The sequence below is a fragment of the Impatiens glandulifera genome, chromosome 4 (genome assembly GCF_907164915.1).
Source record: "Impatiens glandulifera chromosome 4, dImpGla2.1, whole genome shotgun sequence".
NCBI classification, from domain to species: Eukaryota; Viridiplantae; Streptophyta; class Magnoliopsida; order Ericales; family Balsaminaceae; genus Impatiens; species Impatiens glandulifera.
Genome location: NC_061865.1, coordinates 34663124 through 34681118, shown reverse-complemented (window position 1 = coordinate 34681118; position 17995 = coordinate 34663124). Strand labels below are relative to the sequence as shown.

Below are 17995 nucleotides of genomic sequence, written 5' to 3'. Positions count from 1 at the left end.
ATCTAGTCATACATAAGTCAGATCCCATACCCAATCCAATCCCTTTTTGTCCTATCATCAACCACAACTGGTCATCCAAAAGCTCATCAGCTGAAAAAAAGTGGGCCATCACACATCTTTACCCATTAAGATTGCACTGTTAGTAAGTACAATACCCAGGATAGGTGGGGACCCTAATCCCTATCACTTTCTAGTATGATTCACACCAGGGACCAAGGAAATAAGTCAACTAACATCAATTACAAAAAATACAGTCTTCTTTCTGGTTGGAAGCCCAAGCCAAACTATGCCAAATTTTCTTTTTCTTTCTAACCAGGGTGTTCAGACCAAAGGCTAGCACAATAACCAACTGCCGTGACCTTCGATGTCAATATGGAGAGTCAAATATCAGACTACGTGATAGTAAACCGCATATACAAGTCTCTAGTAGCTCTAGGGGGTTTTTAAAGCAAAATAATTATTACAAAAAGAAAAATGGTGCAGCAGCAATTGAACATGGTAAAACTTCGAGATCACTTCAAACAATTTGTTTTTTTTTCCATTCAGTATGAGTTTGACGAATCAAACCGTCTTTAAAAAAAAAAAAACCAATATCACATTTAAGACAGAACACCTTGTTTTCTCTATGGTGTTTTGCCGTCTACATAGACAATGATGCTAGAAAGATTTTTTGAATTATCATTTGAAACTGTAGAAGAAGGTATTGCACACTTGCCCTGCTGCTTTTTTATATCTCCTTTTTACAGTGTATTCATGTCAAAGCTATACTCGTCTGTAGAAAAGAACATAGGCAGACGACGTCTTTGTCTGATCCTCAGTCATGGGTGACACATATCTATCATCAAAGTCATACCACCTACCACGCCCATGCTACCAAAGGAAAATGAAAGCAGTTATGTCCCAACATAATGGGTTGATGATGATGGAAAAATTAACCACTGTTAATAAGAACTACGTGGGGGAGGATGCAGAAACAAGACAAGATTTCTATTATTAAGAAGTTTGCCCTATTATGATTCCAGGGAAACCCTTAACATCATATTACAGAAGCAAAATGCATGCCTACCTTCAATAACAAATTAAAATATGAGAACTATTGAGTTTAGTATGTGGATCCTTTTAATAATTTATATTGTCCAAGGCTATTTGAACAATAATGGGAATGGACGGTATTGACCAATGATTTTCATGATCTGAGAAATTTATATTTGTTGTGTTTACCAAAAATCAAAATGATTTAAAATCTTTCTCATCATGATCTAGAATAATATCTCTGTACCAAATTAAGCAAAAAATTAGACTATAAGTTTGATCATGATAAAAAATAATTAGTATTAAGCAACAAAATTACACTATAATTTGAATCATGATCGACAAAAAAATATCTGTACTTACCTGAACATATGCAGTATAATGACCACCACCCATGCTTCCATAGTGATTGCTAACTGCATACAGCTCATAACAATTGGAGCCATCTCCATTCTTATGAACAGTGAAGCGGGAGAGATCCAAATTATGAATGGGAAAGTCCACAAATGTTTCTAACTTATTCTTGAAATACTGGGTGAAATGAAACCTCTTCAAATGGATAATTAAAATTGTGGGTAATCTCCACAAGTCCAATTTTTTGTTAGCCTGTTGACGTTTTTTACAGTTGGGGCAGTACCTGGAACAGAATGGAACATTTAGCAGATGAGCAACATTTTCAGAAGAAGCAAAGGAGGAGGCAAGTTGAGTAAGCAACCGAAATAACTAAGTGTATCAAAAGTTCATGCTTCTCCCCTGATGTTGAATAAATATAATAGAAAGATATTATTTATGTTACTGATTTAATTGCAACAATGCAATACAGTAGTTATAAAACAAATTAGCATAATAACATTGCTTTAAATAGTAATAATTAAGTCAACACAAAAAATAAAAATAAAATTATGAAATAATATAGTCTAAGTGTCTAACTAATCATGGTTAATATTTTTTACACACCCCTTAAAGTTGTGGGACTTCTAAGAACAGAAAGAAACACTTCTAATACCATATAGATATTTAGTGAAAATGATTTGTTGTATTTCTTGGATGTATTGCACAATGAAACTATGCCTAAATAGACACAAAGGACTAATTAGGAAAGACTAATTAAGAAAACACAGACAAGAATACTATGAAACATTGATAAAGAAAACACAAAAATACTAGTTAGGAAATAATATATATATATGTTGATATTTTCCACAAGTACACTAACCACATGTCGTCAAGACCTAGAGGCTCCTCCATCAGAAAGGCTTCAAGACATTCGTACAGTGTAATAGATTCCTGAGGCGGTGGTTGTGTCAGGATCCCAGGTTTGCAGATTTGAGGTAAATGGTCAAGAATGACGGTGTCATACAGTTCAGTCATCGCATCTGGCCAAGAAACTATCACATTTATTGTTTTGGGCAAATCTGAGATTGGTAATTGCCTGTTTATCAGTTTTCCAGGTCCTCTTGCTACAAATCCCTTTTCTTCTGACCAATAATATTGGAAATCATGCCCTGAATGTTCCTCATTCATCCATTCACTATCTTCAGTGACATTATCAGGTTCTATGGGAGTGATGACATCTTCTATCTCAACATCTCCACTAGCATTGACTTCATTACCATCATCAACATCAGACAAGTCTTCTATTGGCATTTGAAAGGGATTCACCAATTTGAGAAACAGTTTATGTATGTCAGATCCCCTGGAAAGATCAGAAGCTCTTCCCACAAGAGGGATGCCAAACCCCTGCAAGGGTAGAGTGGACCTGGTAAACAGTATGAGAGATTAAGCTCATTGGAAAACAATACTAACTTCAACTAATATAAATATCAGCACCATGAGTCAGCAACATTGAGAACATGATTCAATGGCATAAAAGAAGACAACACTAATAAAGTTCTCGCGAAGCGAATTTCTTACCATACAAACAGCAATAAAAATAAAAGAAAGGGAAGAGATAACATTAATGGATACCACATGATCAAACAAAGTAAAATTCTTATTCACTACAGATCAAGAAGCTACCAACTAAGAATCAAACAAAAATTGAAGCACAAATATAGAAGTGGATGCAAAGTTGAACAGAACATAGTGCCGGCCTGAAGGTATAATCACATACATGTACAAGCAACAAAAAAGGTATCTAAAGTGTGCTTGCAGCTAACATATTGTGCTGGTTACATGCTGAGGTATGTAACAGTTTAAGTATGATGTATTACTAATATATCATACTTCTACTGTTACAAGGAAATTGTTGCTGAGATGACTATGCTAAGCTCTGATGGGTGAAGCCTTGATTTAATATGATATCAAAATCAAGCAACATTATTACTTCATATGTAAGTCCAGGCACTATTTGCGTCAGCTATGACTCGTCTTATTTCCTTTCACAGGGAAAGAAATAAAAGTATGCAACCCTATGAGATCCAACAGATTGAGTTGTCATGCCAGAATGCCCTGTAGCCTTTGCGTTCCTGAACAAATTATAGTCTAGGAACCTGATAATTAGCTCTTAGATTGCTTACAGTTTGAAGGAATAAACAACATATATTTCCAGTATTGGTAGGATCTAAGGACTTGAAGGAATGTGATGGTGTTCTAAGAAAGAGATGAGAAAACAAACACTTGAACCATAAGTTGTTCAATAAGAATTTAAAAGAATTACAACATACTGCTTAAAAAGGGAAGACTACATAACCACTTATAACTACTAACATAACTACCCTTAACTACTTTGAGCCTTCTAAACCTACCAACTAAACAATAATATTGTAACAGGGTCGTCCTTCTTCAGATCTCTGAACGAAAGATGGTGAGAGAGGAATTCCCGTCTCCTCCCATGGAAGACCTTATCCGCCTTGCTTTATTCGATTTCCATTTCTTGTTCAAGGTTTGCAATCAAACGGCTGTTGACCGCTTCCATCCACATGGGTTGGTTGTGTGCTAAACCTCTTAGCACCAGGCAAACATTGCAATTCTAGCATCACCACCCACGCAACCCAGTTCCACCTGTGAGTGGCAAACCAACTCTGATACCAATGATGTGTGTTCTAGTAAAGAGATGAGAAACAAACTTTTGAATCTTAAGTTATTCAATAACAATTCTACATATCTAAATACTATTTAAATAGAGAATTCCACATATAATTATTTCTATTCAATACTTGGTTGAGCAATCTCTTGAAAAATAGAAGCATCCAAGAATCCTTTGACTTTCCAAGAAAATGGTTCCCAACAAAAGTCCACTTATGTTTATCTAGGTAGTTGTCTTCTAATTTAGCCTAAAAATTGAAGTCTACTTTGTAATAGTTCTTTTTTTTGCTAAGACTACTTTGTAATAGATTGATCATTCAAAATATTTGAAATCCTATTTCTCTTCAAATTCTACAGCATGTCAACCACAAAGTAAGTAACCCAAGATATAAAGCTCTAGAAGCGTATTCTGGTTGTTAGTTCTCATCAAATCCATTTCAATTTCATTTGTTAAAGTAAATGAAGTAAACCAATAACAGATTTTTTTCGGCCAGAGTCATCTGGTACTCCCCTATATCACCCCTAAAAATGTCACTAACACTAATCGCTCAAGTTATACAACTCATCTAAAAGCTTCTTGTTTAAGGGATGGCCAACAATAGAATCAAGCTAAAAGGGACTGCTTCTAGTTGATAGAAATCAATAGTTAGAAAGTCCTAATTACTAGTTGTTTGACTAATTGAGAAGGTTCACTTGATTTGATTACTATACCAAATGCATGCTACTGATATGATATGTGGGTGGAAAAGGTTCCTTTGTGGTAATAGGTATGTCACCCTACCCAAAACTACCAACACCAAATTTATGATTAGATGATAAACAGGTTACAAAAACTGAAATAAAAGAACTTTTCAAGAGACTTCTTTGTTGGACATGCAATGACTTGAGCAACATATCATAAAGAAGTCACCCAAACACATTGATATTCCTTCAGGGCTAAGCTAAGCAGCAGAGCAATAACATAAATGGACACTCACGATGGTAACGTGTTCACCCTTTTATGCATAAATACAACCAAGGGGGATGTATCGTTATCCTTAGGTAATATGTAAGCAACAAGCTGATCCTCATCTCTGACGAGCTCTAATGAATGAAATGGGTCTTCCAGAAACTGAAGAACTTTGTTGTTATATATCTGCAAATTATTCAAATAGGTCAAACTCAAGGTTGCAAGGCAGCACAAAAAACACAATGTGCACAAGATAAACAAAAGTGTTTGCACCTTCATGCATTTATAACATATAACTTTGGGATTTCAACAACAAATAAATGTTTTGGAGAGAATATAGAAATAATTTAAGTTAACTTTTATGGAAACCCTATTTTATTCAAAGCATAATAGCCACTAGTACAATGGCAGGACGTGAATTGTGACATGGGCTCATGGCACAATAAAAAATAATGAGTATACTCAACAGAATTCCAGTTAGAAATTTAATTGTGTTTTACCTAGTATTAGACTGGATTTACAAACACAAAATGGTATACGGAGGGAGTAAGTACAATAATGATGTCGAAGGGTAAATGTGACAAACTAATGCTTATACTAACACAGAGACAATGATGCATGTGAATTCCATAAGACATTATGTATTTATGTTCACTTAATTATGAGATGATTACCAGAACTACCCGAGACCTTGCAACTGTAAAACATACCTCTGCAAATAATAGTGTTTCATCATCTCTCAATCGACAAGTTTCCTTAGCAACTTGAATAAGATCCTTGAATACTCCATATTTTGGTACTACAACAGTGACTGGAAATGGCAAACGGTCCTCACTCACAACTGTCAGGGTCATTGTTCTTGTGGTTGTGGAAGGAAGTGGTAATGAAAGATACATAAAGGGATCAAATGTGATGGACTTTTTTTTGCAAGCTGGACAAACCAATGTTGATCGGTATTGACCCTACATCATAAAGAACTAAAAGCAATTCAATCAAAGAAGCAGCAGCAAGAGTTCAATGTAAAACAATAGAAGCACAAAACCATGAAATAAATCGATAAGAAGGGACATCCCATTATGTGTTTTTAATACTTAAAAACAATGAGTCTGCATTTTAATAGCAAGTGTAACTGATGTTATATATGAAACCCTTAATATGTTCAACGGCAATTTTGCAGGACAACCCTCCATTCTTAGATAATATTTCCTGCTACAATGATTATGCCAAGTCACACTTCTTTATGTTATACTTCGTTGAAACTTTACTGTCCAACAGGACTTTTATTTATGAGAAGGCAACACAACAACCAAATCTAAGGCTCACTTGACAGGCAGCAACTATTATGGAATCATTGCGAGCTAAATGATTGTGCCAATGTTCGTCTGCTACTTCATCATCAGTACAGATGCCTTCATCCTTCACTTCTATGTAAGGCTTACACTTCACGCGATTTAGATCTTCATGGAGTCCATCCAACAAAAAAGCAAGAAACTCCTACATTAAGAAAGTTGCATTAAAGCATCTAATACCTGGAATATGTAAACAGACAACCTACAATCTGGAGAGAGGGAGTACTAACTTGTGAATCATGTTGGTTATAACCATTGAATTGTGGTGCAAATTGTCCTAGTATAGATTTAAATGTTTTTGGATCAACTGTCACTGCTTCTGGAGACCAAAGCTTCCTTAACATATTCCCAAATGCAAAAGCAAGCTCACCCTGGTTAAAGATGTAGCAGGGTGAGAGATGGAGAGATAAAACTTAGACAAAAAGAACACAATGGAGACTCTCTAAACATGTATTCATAAATAGAAACTTTGATACAGAAAGTGCATACACTCATGCCCAATGGATTTGTTGTGTTTATATCTTTTCTGAAGTCACCAAGGAAGTAATCGACAAGCTCAGGAGTGTGTGCCAGGCACTGGATAGCACTGTTCATAAAACAAGTATTACCAAGATTATTCAACCCAACTAACCCCAAATTGTGAGCTTCTGAGTTGAAGATGCAAGGGGCACCACAGTTAACTCCACAATATGAGCTAACAGAATACGCAGTGTCCATATTAAGTGGGGCATCCGCAATCATGGACTCTTTTGCACTTGTCTCTTCACTCCTTCCTTCAATCAGTTTTGTGACATATGAATATCCATAAACTAACAGGTCTAGATGAAGCTGTATTACATGAAAAGTTCCAAACAAGGGCAGTGTGTTAACTATAGGGACAGTGAAAACCAATAGGTAGAAGAGATCAATGCACAAGAATGTCATAAAATAACAGCTATAAATGAAACATATGCAAATCACTTTAAATCTTTCATAAAATTTCTGGCCAGCATTTCACAAATGAGAAACATGCAATATTAGTTTGGTTTCTTTGGAACACAAGACAAATATGTAATTATTTTATTTTGTCATTAGTGGAAATCGGTTAGGAGGTATATTAATAAAGTATGAGATTAAGGGCATTTAATGTACCAAGTTGTCTGACTTTGGGTGTAGGAGATCCACATTTTGATTAATAGAATATAAGATAGGCATACAGGACAAACCTCTCCAAATGGTCCCGACCTCTATCTCGGAAAGGGAGACCAACGCCTCTATCGCGCTCCAACGAAACAGAGATGCAATGAAGTCAGTGTGGTCAGACACCATCGGAGAAGGACCTCGCACTACTAAAAGAAGCCAAAACAGGAAATCCTAGCTCTGGCTCAACTTTCGGGACAGAGCAAACTGTGCTCTTTCTCTCTCCTGGTCTTTACTAAAATTTGATTACTAGCTTAGTGTAACTTGCAGCTCAATTTTAAGACCAACTTTTAAGTAATTAGCTATAAAGAAGCCAACACTTCTTTATTAAAATAAAAAAAATCCAGGATTAAGTTACACATCCAAAATTTCCTTGTTGTGGGGTCAAATAACAAAGCAGCCATGTATTCCTCTACTTACCTAACAACAGGAAAAACACCTAAAGCCAATCCCAGTGGCCAGTATGGAGATGCAATTAATTTGTTGGATATAGAATGTGAAAACATGGAATAGGATTACCTCTTCATCTTTCCAGACATAAGAATCAGAGAAATTATCTGTGCCATTTGTGAAAAACTGAGTTGTACGCGCAGAGAAATCCCAAATGAATAACTGCGACCAAACAAATATCCTATTAGTATTTCAAATAAAATATGACTAATTATTGAGATATCACAATAATTATTAAAGTTCAAATTTACCTGGCTATTCCTGGCACAAAAAATGTTCCTGGCTTTATTAAAGGTTGAAACTTCATTTTCCTAAGAAATACAAAGAGCAGGAAAAAAATCATGTTAAATCTCCTCATGACCATTGACAAAAATATAGTCTCATACAAGATTGACATAAGCAAGACAAAGATAATAGATAAGCTATTAGAGAGCTGTCAATGGTTAGAGTGTGCAATCAAAAAACTGTCACTGTTTTATTAAGTACATCATATTATAATGTGATCACTAGAATTCTTGGTCAGTAAGCAATCCGTGTTGTAAGAAGATAATACTTACAGAAATAAAGTTTAAGGAACTGAGAAATATATATAAAGTTCATGTAATAGTTATGAGAAGCAAGAAAAGTTTTGAAATTTATTAAATGATTGACGGTATCATTGTTTTATTGATTGGGTATCATAAGAAACAAACAAATAGCTTCAAAGCAAAAGTCAATTTCGAGATGTATTCCTCTATACTATTTCTAAACATCAACAGATACATTAGCCTTGATAGTTTCTTGGGCAGCAGAACATTTAGAAGTGTTCAACATGTTAATAAGTATAACCCGTAAATAAATAAGTAGTGCAACTCTATAGAGACCAAATTACTGTCATTTCATCAGAATGTAAGGTTTTCTGGAAGCTGTTTGAGTTCTAAAATATGAAACTCCTCAAACTAGTTTGGTTGTTTAATCTCACATGCAGCAGCTATGCTTCTCATTCTCTCTTTAGGGAAGAAAGTATTAATAAGATACACATTGATGCAGATCTTCTCCACCAAAAACCAAACCTGACATTTTTTGCTATTCAAGCTCAAAAAGTGAGAAAAATATATAAATAACAAGAGGGTTTACTACCAATTTGGTTTGAAATAAATGATTGGCATATGTAACTCATAAAATCTATAAGCTCAAAGTTAATTTAACAAGCAATAAAACATAGGTGCCTGCAATAAGATAGTTTAGTGAATCAATTACAATAACCAAAAATGTCATTGTTATACCTTGTGACAAATCTTTACAAGCAAGGAATTTGTATCCCACAAAACAGAGAGCCTTATTTTTAAAGAGAACAAATCATCCAGCATTTTCTCTTTGGAATCTCCAAAGCTTCCAACACTCTTCGCATCATTATGCCTACAAGGACATCCAAGAAGCAGAAATAAAATTATAATAAGGGATTTGCAAATTTGAAAAACTCATAAAGAATACTAAAATTATCCGCTCTATCAAAACCTTTCCGGACATCATCTCCTTTTTGTATGTTCTCTAGCGTGATTTGCTATTTTGAATTAATCTCACTTATTGTCAAAACATGTTTTTGATACCGCATGTTCCAATTCCCAAGAACTTCAATTCCATTAGGTAATAAGGAAAACTTATATCACCATGGTAACTTTTGACAATGAGTTATTCGTCATCATTTGGAAATTCAATAGATTGAAAGTGACTGAAAAAAATAACATGATTGATAATTGGATCCGTTTGGCATGGAGTAGAGTTCAGATGAAGCTAAACGATAATGTTGCTAAAGTGTGAGAGTTCTTATTTCAATATAAATTTTAGTTTCTATAGATGATGATGGTGACATATATAAGATATTTAATTTAAAATTTCAGATTCTGGTCAGTCTCGTAACAAATGAAGCCAAAAGGTTAATTAGAACCACCTTCAAATATTTTTGTTCCACAAATTCAAATTAAGTAGTCACATAAAACCATGTCTAAATCCCAGCTCAGTGTGAAATTCTACAAGAAATCAGATGGGCAAGTTATGATTAGCTCATTTATCATTTCAAATCTGCTATATTTCTCTTTATTAATTCTAATATTACTTATGTTTCATCAAACCTATCTATCATACTTCAGCAACTCACGCTACAAATAGGCAGTTCAATTTTCTACATCACCTAGAAAATTACAAGATTCCAGAATTGCCAGGGATAAGTGAGAGCTGAAGGTGCACAAATTGCAAATATATTCACACTCAAGTATCTCATGTTGCCAGATACATTAACAAGGATAGCTTACTCTCAAGATTGAACAAAAGCATGAATATCTTGAAGATGAATGATAAAGTTCGACTGCAAATAATATAAAGTGAAGCCTTGTAATAACATCTAACCACTTATTCGCCCGCAAGAACATCCATTCAGAAAGCAAAGCGTAACTATTGTCCGAGACACCTTCTTCCGCGCCTGCAGTCCTCGTACCCACTTGTCTCCTCATACTAATTTCAATTTCTTTGTTCTCCTTACAAGAAGGTAAGGCTGCATATAAAATTCCCTCCACCTCACAAAATAAAGACTCCCGCGCCTCATTCCACCACCTAAAATTCCCAATTGAAGAAGAAAACCCTAGTAAAATCAGTACTCCCCCCTCAGCACGCAATATGAATATCCAAGCATTATTTAACGCTCGTGAGAATCGTTTACCTGTAGGGAACGAAATAAAGCTGCTCAGCAGCAGAAGAGTGGAGCTCAGATGGGCGCCGGTCCACAGGCTGCCAATCGTGGTCATGTTCGTTAACATCATAATCGCTTATGAAAAGAGTGTCTTCCATGCAGAAGAAACTAGGGATGAAAAAGTAGAGAAGAAAAAACAGACGACTGCGAATTGAAGAGACGGAAATGAAGTAGAAGCAGAAGGCGCTTCAATGGGACTCAGCTTGCAGACTTGCAGTGACGATGATAGATTTTGAGGTAAAAAAAAAAAAAGAAAAAGTTAAAAGGGAAATATTATTTCGACAAATCCCACGGGAAATTGGATAAAATGACCTAATAATGACCGGTTAAAAATTTCTAAATTTAACCTAAGTCATATAATTTTTTTAAATTTAACATTTTGCTTATTGAAAAAGACTCTTTTATCTTCAAATTAAAAAAATCAAAAACTATTGTCAGTGGACTTTCAGTTTCTTGTCTCTCATTTCTCTCCCTCTCCTAACCTCCTCGTTTCAGTTTTCCCTTTTCTCCACCAACGTTCCTTCATCATCGCTGCGAACGATCCAACAAAAGCAAGGAAACCGGAAAGCCAAGGCGACGCCGGAATATCTTCAACATTCAGGTTAGTTTTCCGTGTTTCCGTTTCCGTCGTTTCATGCTGAAATGGAAGAATGTTTAGGATTTCATCGTTTAGAGTCTATGGTGTAGGTTAGGTGGTGACTGAATGGTTTTAGAGCTTGGTTGATTGGTTTTACGGTGGAATATACATCTGACGAAGGCGACGATGCATCTGTCGCATGCGGAAAATGCATCGTCGCCTACGACAGATGCATTTCCGCCTTACATTTTCCGCCTTACATTTTCCGCCTTGCATTTTCCGCCTGCGACAGATGCATTTTGCACAATTAACACTGACTTCTGTGAATTTTTATCAATTGCAGATCACATTTATGTGAATGTTTTTCTCCTCTTTGACGGAGACTGGAAAACTGATGATGGTGGTGTTAGTTCTTTTGTCTCAAGTTCATGTTGTGGTGTGAATGTACCCCGAAATGCTACATATGACGAATTAGTTGCAATTGTCTATAATGATATTGGTGTGGACAAATTAAGATATGACTTAGTGTTCAAAGTGAAGTATAATATGTTAGTGATGAATTCTCCTCCTGCAACAATCATTGGAGATAGCGATGTGGCGTTCTATTTTTAAGAACTCTCATCTTCACTACACAATCATCGCACCCCACTATGTGTCTCTTTAGTAGAGAAGTCAATACCTTCAACTCAACAAAGTGAAAGACCAAAAAATGACATATTTGAGCAGCAATATATCTTCCCAAGGCAACGAGATGTATGTGAGCAGCAAGATGTCTTCCAAAGACAACAAGATGTATCTGAGCAGCAAGATGTTTTTGAGCAGCGAAATGTTATAGAGCAGCGAGATATTTTTGAGCAGCAAGATGTCTTCCCAACTCAAAACCATGCAGAAGAAGTACCCCGGGAACCAAGCACTTCCCATGCTAGGAAAACATTCAGCCATACTGAGGGAACCAAGCACTACTTCTCATATGAACCACTCAAGATCGAAACACCTACTACATTAATTGAAAATGGATTGGAAGTGGGTATGTTTTTTTATAACAAAAAAGAAATACAATTGAGGTTGCATAGACATGCGATGTCTAATCATTTTATCCTTAAAGTGGTGAAGTCAACAAAAAATCTTTGGTTTGTAAAATGTATGGCTGAGAACTGCATGTGGAAATTGCGAGCTAAGAAAGGAAAATTCTTGGAGATGTTTGAGATCAGAAAATTTGTAAAAGAACACACATGCTCAATTTTGACTAGACAAGACAATGTGAGACAAGCACCATCATGGGTAATTGCGGAGTGTACCAAACGTAAATACATGGACCATCATCATGACCACATGCATAAGAAAATAGTGGAAGACATGCATACAAGCTATGAGTTAACTCTGACATATAATAAGGCTTGGAGATCCAGGGAAAAGACCTTAATGGCGGTGCGAGGAACTGTGGAGGATTCCTATGGTAAATTGTCATCGTACCTGTTCATGTTGCAAAAGAAGAACCCATGTACCATAACTGACATCCAGACGGATGAGGAAGGCCACTTCATATATATGTTCATGTCCCTAGGGGTCTTAATTAGGGGTTTCATAGGATATTGTCGTCTTGTATTGTGCGTCGATGTCAGCTTCCTTAAGCACAAGGTTGGAGGTCAACTACTGGTTGCGATAGCATTGGATGCGAATGAGCAACTATATCCCGTTGTTTTTGGTGTCGTTGATTCGGAGAATAATAACTCTTGAACATATTTCATGCAACAACTAAGGTTGACAATTGGATTAGTCCTGGATCTCGTCTTCGTATCCGATAGACACCCAAGTATTGCCAACGCCTTGTCCGCGATTTTTCCAGAAGCACATCACGGTGCATCCACATACCACATCAAAATGAATATTATGGTCAAATTTAAAACTGATAATTGTCATGTTGAGTTTGATTTAGCTTCTCACGCATACATCGAATCCACGTTTCAGAATCATTTTGATAGGATCAGAACTAAAGACCCTAGGATTGCTGAATATTTGGAACAAATTGGAGTTTTACGCGGAGAGTTTTAATAGTCAGAGCAGGAAAGCTAGGAAATATCTAATAACAACATTAACTGACTATTTAAGATTCACAATACAAGATTGGTTTAATCATAGAAGAGAAAAATCAACCAACCACAACGAACATTTATCTCCATATTATGAAAAGTTCTTACGTGAGGAAGGCAAAAATGCTAGATTCTACAGCATTTATCCAATTAATCGATTCCAGTTCCATGTGCATGACGGTGAATTTGATTTTCAAGTTGACTTCAAGGGCCGACTTGTACTTGTAGGGTATTTGATGTATTTGGTCTTCCTTGTACACATGCCCTGGCGGCTGCTCGTTCCCGGAAATCGGTTCTATATGATTTGTGCGCAAGGTTAGAAAATTTAACCAATTGCATGTTCAATTTATGTTATGTTCAATGTATAATTTTTCAGGTTTTACTCAACTGAATCGTGGTGCATGGCATATGCGGAGACATGTTATCCAGTTTTTAATCATAATGAAACTTGGGACATTCCCGAACATATCAAGAAACGAGTCTGCCTAAAACCCCCTATGAAGATTAAGAAAGGACAACCAACAACAAAGCGTAGATCATCAAAAGATGAGCCTCGTAAGGAACGGAGACGGTGCGGCTCATGTTGTTGTTTTTGGCACAATTAGAATCCCACATCGGAAGATAATGGGAGTGAAAGAAGTTTCTTAGTATATAAAAGAAACTATATTCACAATTAGAATAAATCACACATCGGAAGATGATGGGAGTTGGGGAAGTTTCTTAGTGTATAAAAGAAACTCTCCCCTCTTTGGTTTATCACACCCAATATTTGTATCTCTTCTTCCTTATTAATTGATAGTCTTAGTGCTCGGAGACGTAGGCAACATTTTGGCCGAACTCCGTTATCAAATTTTGTTAGTGTGTTCTTTCGGTTGTTTTTTTCTTTTGTGTTTCTATCAGGGTTTTTTCCCAACAAGTGGTATCAGAGCCGAAGGTTCGTCCTTGGCATGGTGTAGTCTTCAAAAGGGGCATCAACTCCTTCTTCATTCTGAACGAGGACACCGATGTCGAATTTGAAGTTTGCGGTGGAAATCTTTGATGGAACTGGCATTTCGGCATGTGGCAAGGTGAGGTTCTAGATTGTCTTTTTCAGCAGAGTTTAGATGTTGTTATTGAGATCGGAAAGCTAGATGGTATAGAAGAAAAAGAATGGAGTATCATGAATCGGTTGGCGTGCAGAACAATTTGATCGTACATGTCCAGAGAGCAGAAGTATGCTGTGAAAAATGAAACTTCTGCACAGAAACTGTGGCAAGCATTGGAGGACAAATACTATGAAGAGTGGTCAGAATAAGCTCCTTATGAAGAATCGGTTGTTCCGGTTTGATTACCAACCAGGTACTACTATGAATGAACATATTACTAAGTTTAATAAATTAGTAACAGATCTGTTAAACCTTGATGTTAAGTTTGAGGATGAAGATCTTGCTTTGATGTTGCTATCGTCCCTTCCTGATGAATTTGAACACTTAGAAACAACGTTACATCATGGGAAAAGAAATGTTTCTCTTGATGCTGTAAGTTCTGATTTATATAGTCATGAATTGATAAAACAGGACAAAAGGAAAAGCAAAACAGGTACAGCAGATGAAGCATTGATGGTCATGGGCCGTCAGCAAAGCAAATCAAAAGGGAAAGGAAGAAGATCTGAAAGTAGAGTTGCCAAAGATGAATGTGTTTTCTGTCGTGAGAAAGGACATTGGAAGATTAACTGCCCAAAGTTAAAGAAGAAAAAGAGAAAGATTCTGAAGATGCGAATGTTGCAGAAAACAAAGGTGATACGGATTCAGAATACTCTTTATCGATGTCACACACAACATCACATCCTGATGCGTGGATATTGGACTCAGCATTCACTTATCATATGATACTAGTTCGAAAATGGTTATTTGACTTTAAGAAACTGGATGGTGGAGTTGTTTACATGGGAGATGCTAGTTCATGTAAAATAAAAGGGATAGGTTCAATCAAGTTGAGAAATGATGACGGATCCACCAGAATTATCAGAGATGATCGGTACATACCAAATATGAAAAAGAATCTCATTTCTTTGGGGGCCTTGGAGTCAAAAGGCCTAAATGTGAAATTGGAAAATGAAATTCTTAAGGTAATCTCTAGAGCGCTAATGATGTTGAAAGCTATTACGAAGAGTAATAATTTGTATTACTATCAAGGTAGTACAGTTAATGGGACAACATTTGTATAAACTTCCGGGAACAGTAAGGAATTAGAGGCAACAAAACTATGGCATATGCGATTGGGACATGTTGGTGAGAAATCTATGAAAACTCTTGTCAAACAAGGATTGTTGAATGGTACAAAAGTTTGTAAGTTAATTTTTTGTGAACATTGTATTTTGGGAAAACAAAGGAGAGTAAAATTTGGCACTACTATCCATAAAACCAAGGGTATTTTGGATTATGTGCACTCAGATGTCTGAGGACTTGCCAAGACTCCTTCTCTTGGAGGTAGACATTATTTTGTTACTTTTATTGATGATTTTCCAGAAGAGTATGAGTGTTTACTATGAAGAATAAAGGTGAAGTGTTTGAGATTTTTCTTAAATGGAAAACTCAAGTTGAAGACGAGACAGAAAGAAAGATCAAAATTTTCTGGACTGATAACGGTGGAGAATACAAGAATGATCCATTCCAGAAGTTATGCCAAGAGTGTGGCATAGCTCGACACTTCATAGTCAGAAAAACACCACATCAAAATGGAGTATCGAAACATATGAACAGGACATTGGTGGAGAAAGTTCGATGTATGTTGTCTAATGCTGGGTTAAACAGAAAATTTGGGGCAAAGGCTGTGTCATACGTTCAACATTTGGTAAATCGTCTACCATCATCTGCACTTGGTGGCAAGACTCCATTAGACGTATGGTCTGGAAAACCTGCAACTGATTATGATTCTTTGCATATTTTTGGTTCTACTATATATTATCATGGAATTGAATCAAATTTGGATCCACGAGAAAAGAATACTCTTTTTATGGGATTTACTACTGGAGTTAAAGAATATCGCTTCTGGTGTTTGGATGCAAAGAAAACCATTATCAGTAGAGATGTTACTTTTGATGATTATTCAGTGTTGAATAAGGTAACACCAGACAAGATTGATTGTACTCCGCAACATGTAGAGTTTGAGCAGATAAAGATAAGCCAACTATAAGTGACTCTCCGACGACAGACGAAAAGTTAAATGAAGAAGAGGTTCCGACCCAATAACCTTCAGAACAACGTGAATCAATTGTTATGAATAAGCCAAGACGAGTTATTCAAAAACCAGGTCGGTTTGTTGACATGGCGGCCTATGCACTTCTAGTCGTAGATGATGTTCTATCCACTTTTTCAGATGTCAGTCGAATTACTGAAAATGGAAAAAGGAGAGTGTTATGGAAGATGAGATGCAATCTATTCAGAAGAATGAGACATGCAAGTTGACGCATCTATGAAAAGGGAAGAAGGCTATTGGTGATAATGGATCTTTGCTAAGAAATAAGGATTTTCCAAAAAAATTGATGTTCGCTACAAGGAAAAATTGGTAGCTAAAAACTACGCTCAGAAGGAAGGATGTGATTATAATGAAGTAATTTCTCCTATTGTTAAACACTCTTCTATTGGAATTTTGTTGGTCTTGATAGCGCAGATGAATTTGGAGCTAGCTCAACCAGATGTGAAGACCGCAGACATACACGGTAATTTGAACGAGGAAATCTACATTTATCAACCAGATGAATTCAAAATTGCTGATAAAGAAAATTGGGTTTGCAAGTTGAACAGATCATTGTACATGTTGAAGCAATCGTCGAGACAATGGTACAAGCGACTTGACAAGTTTATGATGGAGCACAAGTACACAAGAAGCAGATTCAATTCATGTGTGTATTTGTGCAAATTGTAAGATGAGTCTTACATCTATCTACTCTTGTACGTTGATGATATGTTGATAGCATCAAAGAGTCAATATGAAGTTGATAAATTGAAGGCTCAATTGGGTAGAGAGATCGAGATGAAAGACATGGGGAAAACCAAATCTAATTGTTTAGATTTGGTAAACATCTTCCGCGTTTGAGTCAGCGCTGAAGAGCGCCAATTGGAAGCATTGAAGAACTACTTTTAATATTGAAGATTATTATTTGGATATTGTGCCAAGGTGGAGATTTGTTGTTTTTGGCACAATTAGAATCCCACATCGGAAGATAATGGGAGTGAAAGAAATTTCTTAGTATATAAAAGAAACTATATTCACAATTAGAATAAATCCCACATCGGAAGATGATGGGAGTTGGGGAAGTTTCTTAGTGTATAAAAGAAACTCTCCTCTATTTGGTTTATCGCACCCAATATTTGTATCTCTTCTTCCTTATTAATTAATAGCCTTAGTGCTCGGAGACGTAGGCAACATTTTGGCCGAACTCCGTTATCAAATCCTGTTAGTGTATTCATTCGGTTGTTTTCTTCTTTTGTATTTCTGTCAGGGTTTTTCCCAACACATGTAGCGGTTTAGGTCATAATAGAACAACATGCTCAGCAGTGATGTCTGCACCATCTACTGCAAGACCAACACAAACTAGTACACAACCTTCACAATCTAGTGCCCAATCTTTGGCAT

The 17995-nt window shown here is 36.2% G+C and overlaps 1 protein-coding gene across 1 annotated transcript; it reads right to left on the bottom strand.

The window, feature by feature from the left end:
• Positions 1-512: 512 nt before the first annotated feature.
• LOC124934006 (ubiquitin carboxyl-terminal hydrolase 8-like) lies at positions 513-10923 on the bottom strand. Its single transcript, XM_047474461.1, has 13 exons — positions 10682-10923; positions 10372-10575; positions 9252-9384; positions 8238-8297; positions 8056-8148; positions 6847-7185; positions 6588-6728; positions 6332-6502; positions 5719-5970; positions 5037-5194; positions 2249-2791; positions 1396-1669; positions 513-870 (listed from the first exon to the last, which is right to left on the bottom strand). Exons 1-13 carry the CDS (start codon positions 10807-10809, stop codon positions 763-765), a joined length of 2604 nt encoding a protein of 867 aa, XP_047330417.1. The 5' UTR covers positions 10810-10923; the 3' UTR covers positions 513-762.
• Between the last annotated feature and the right edge of the window lie 7072 nt (positions 10924-17995).

What these genes read in the sequence shown, in the direction of transcription:
- LOC124934006 (XM_047474461.1), bottom strand. Translation starts at nt 10,809, where the DNA reads ATGGAAGACACTCTTTTCATAAGCGATTATGATGTTAACGAACATGAC. An exon ending in TTGTAAAGATTTGTCACAAG is followed by an intron (nt 8,298 to 9,251) that starts GTATAACAATGA and finishes TGTATTTCTTAG; the next exon opens with GAAAATGAAGTTTCAACCTT. An exon ending in AAACACTATTATTTGCAGAG is followed by an intron (nt 5,195 to 5,718) that starts GTATGTTTTACA and finishes AATAATTTGCAG; the next exon opens with ATATATAACAACAAAGTTCT.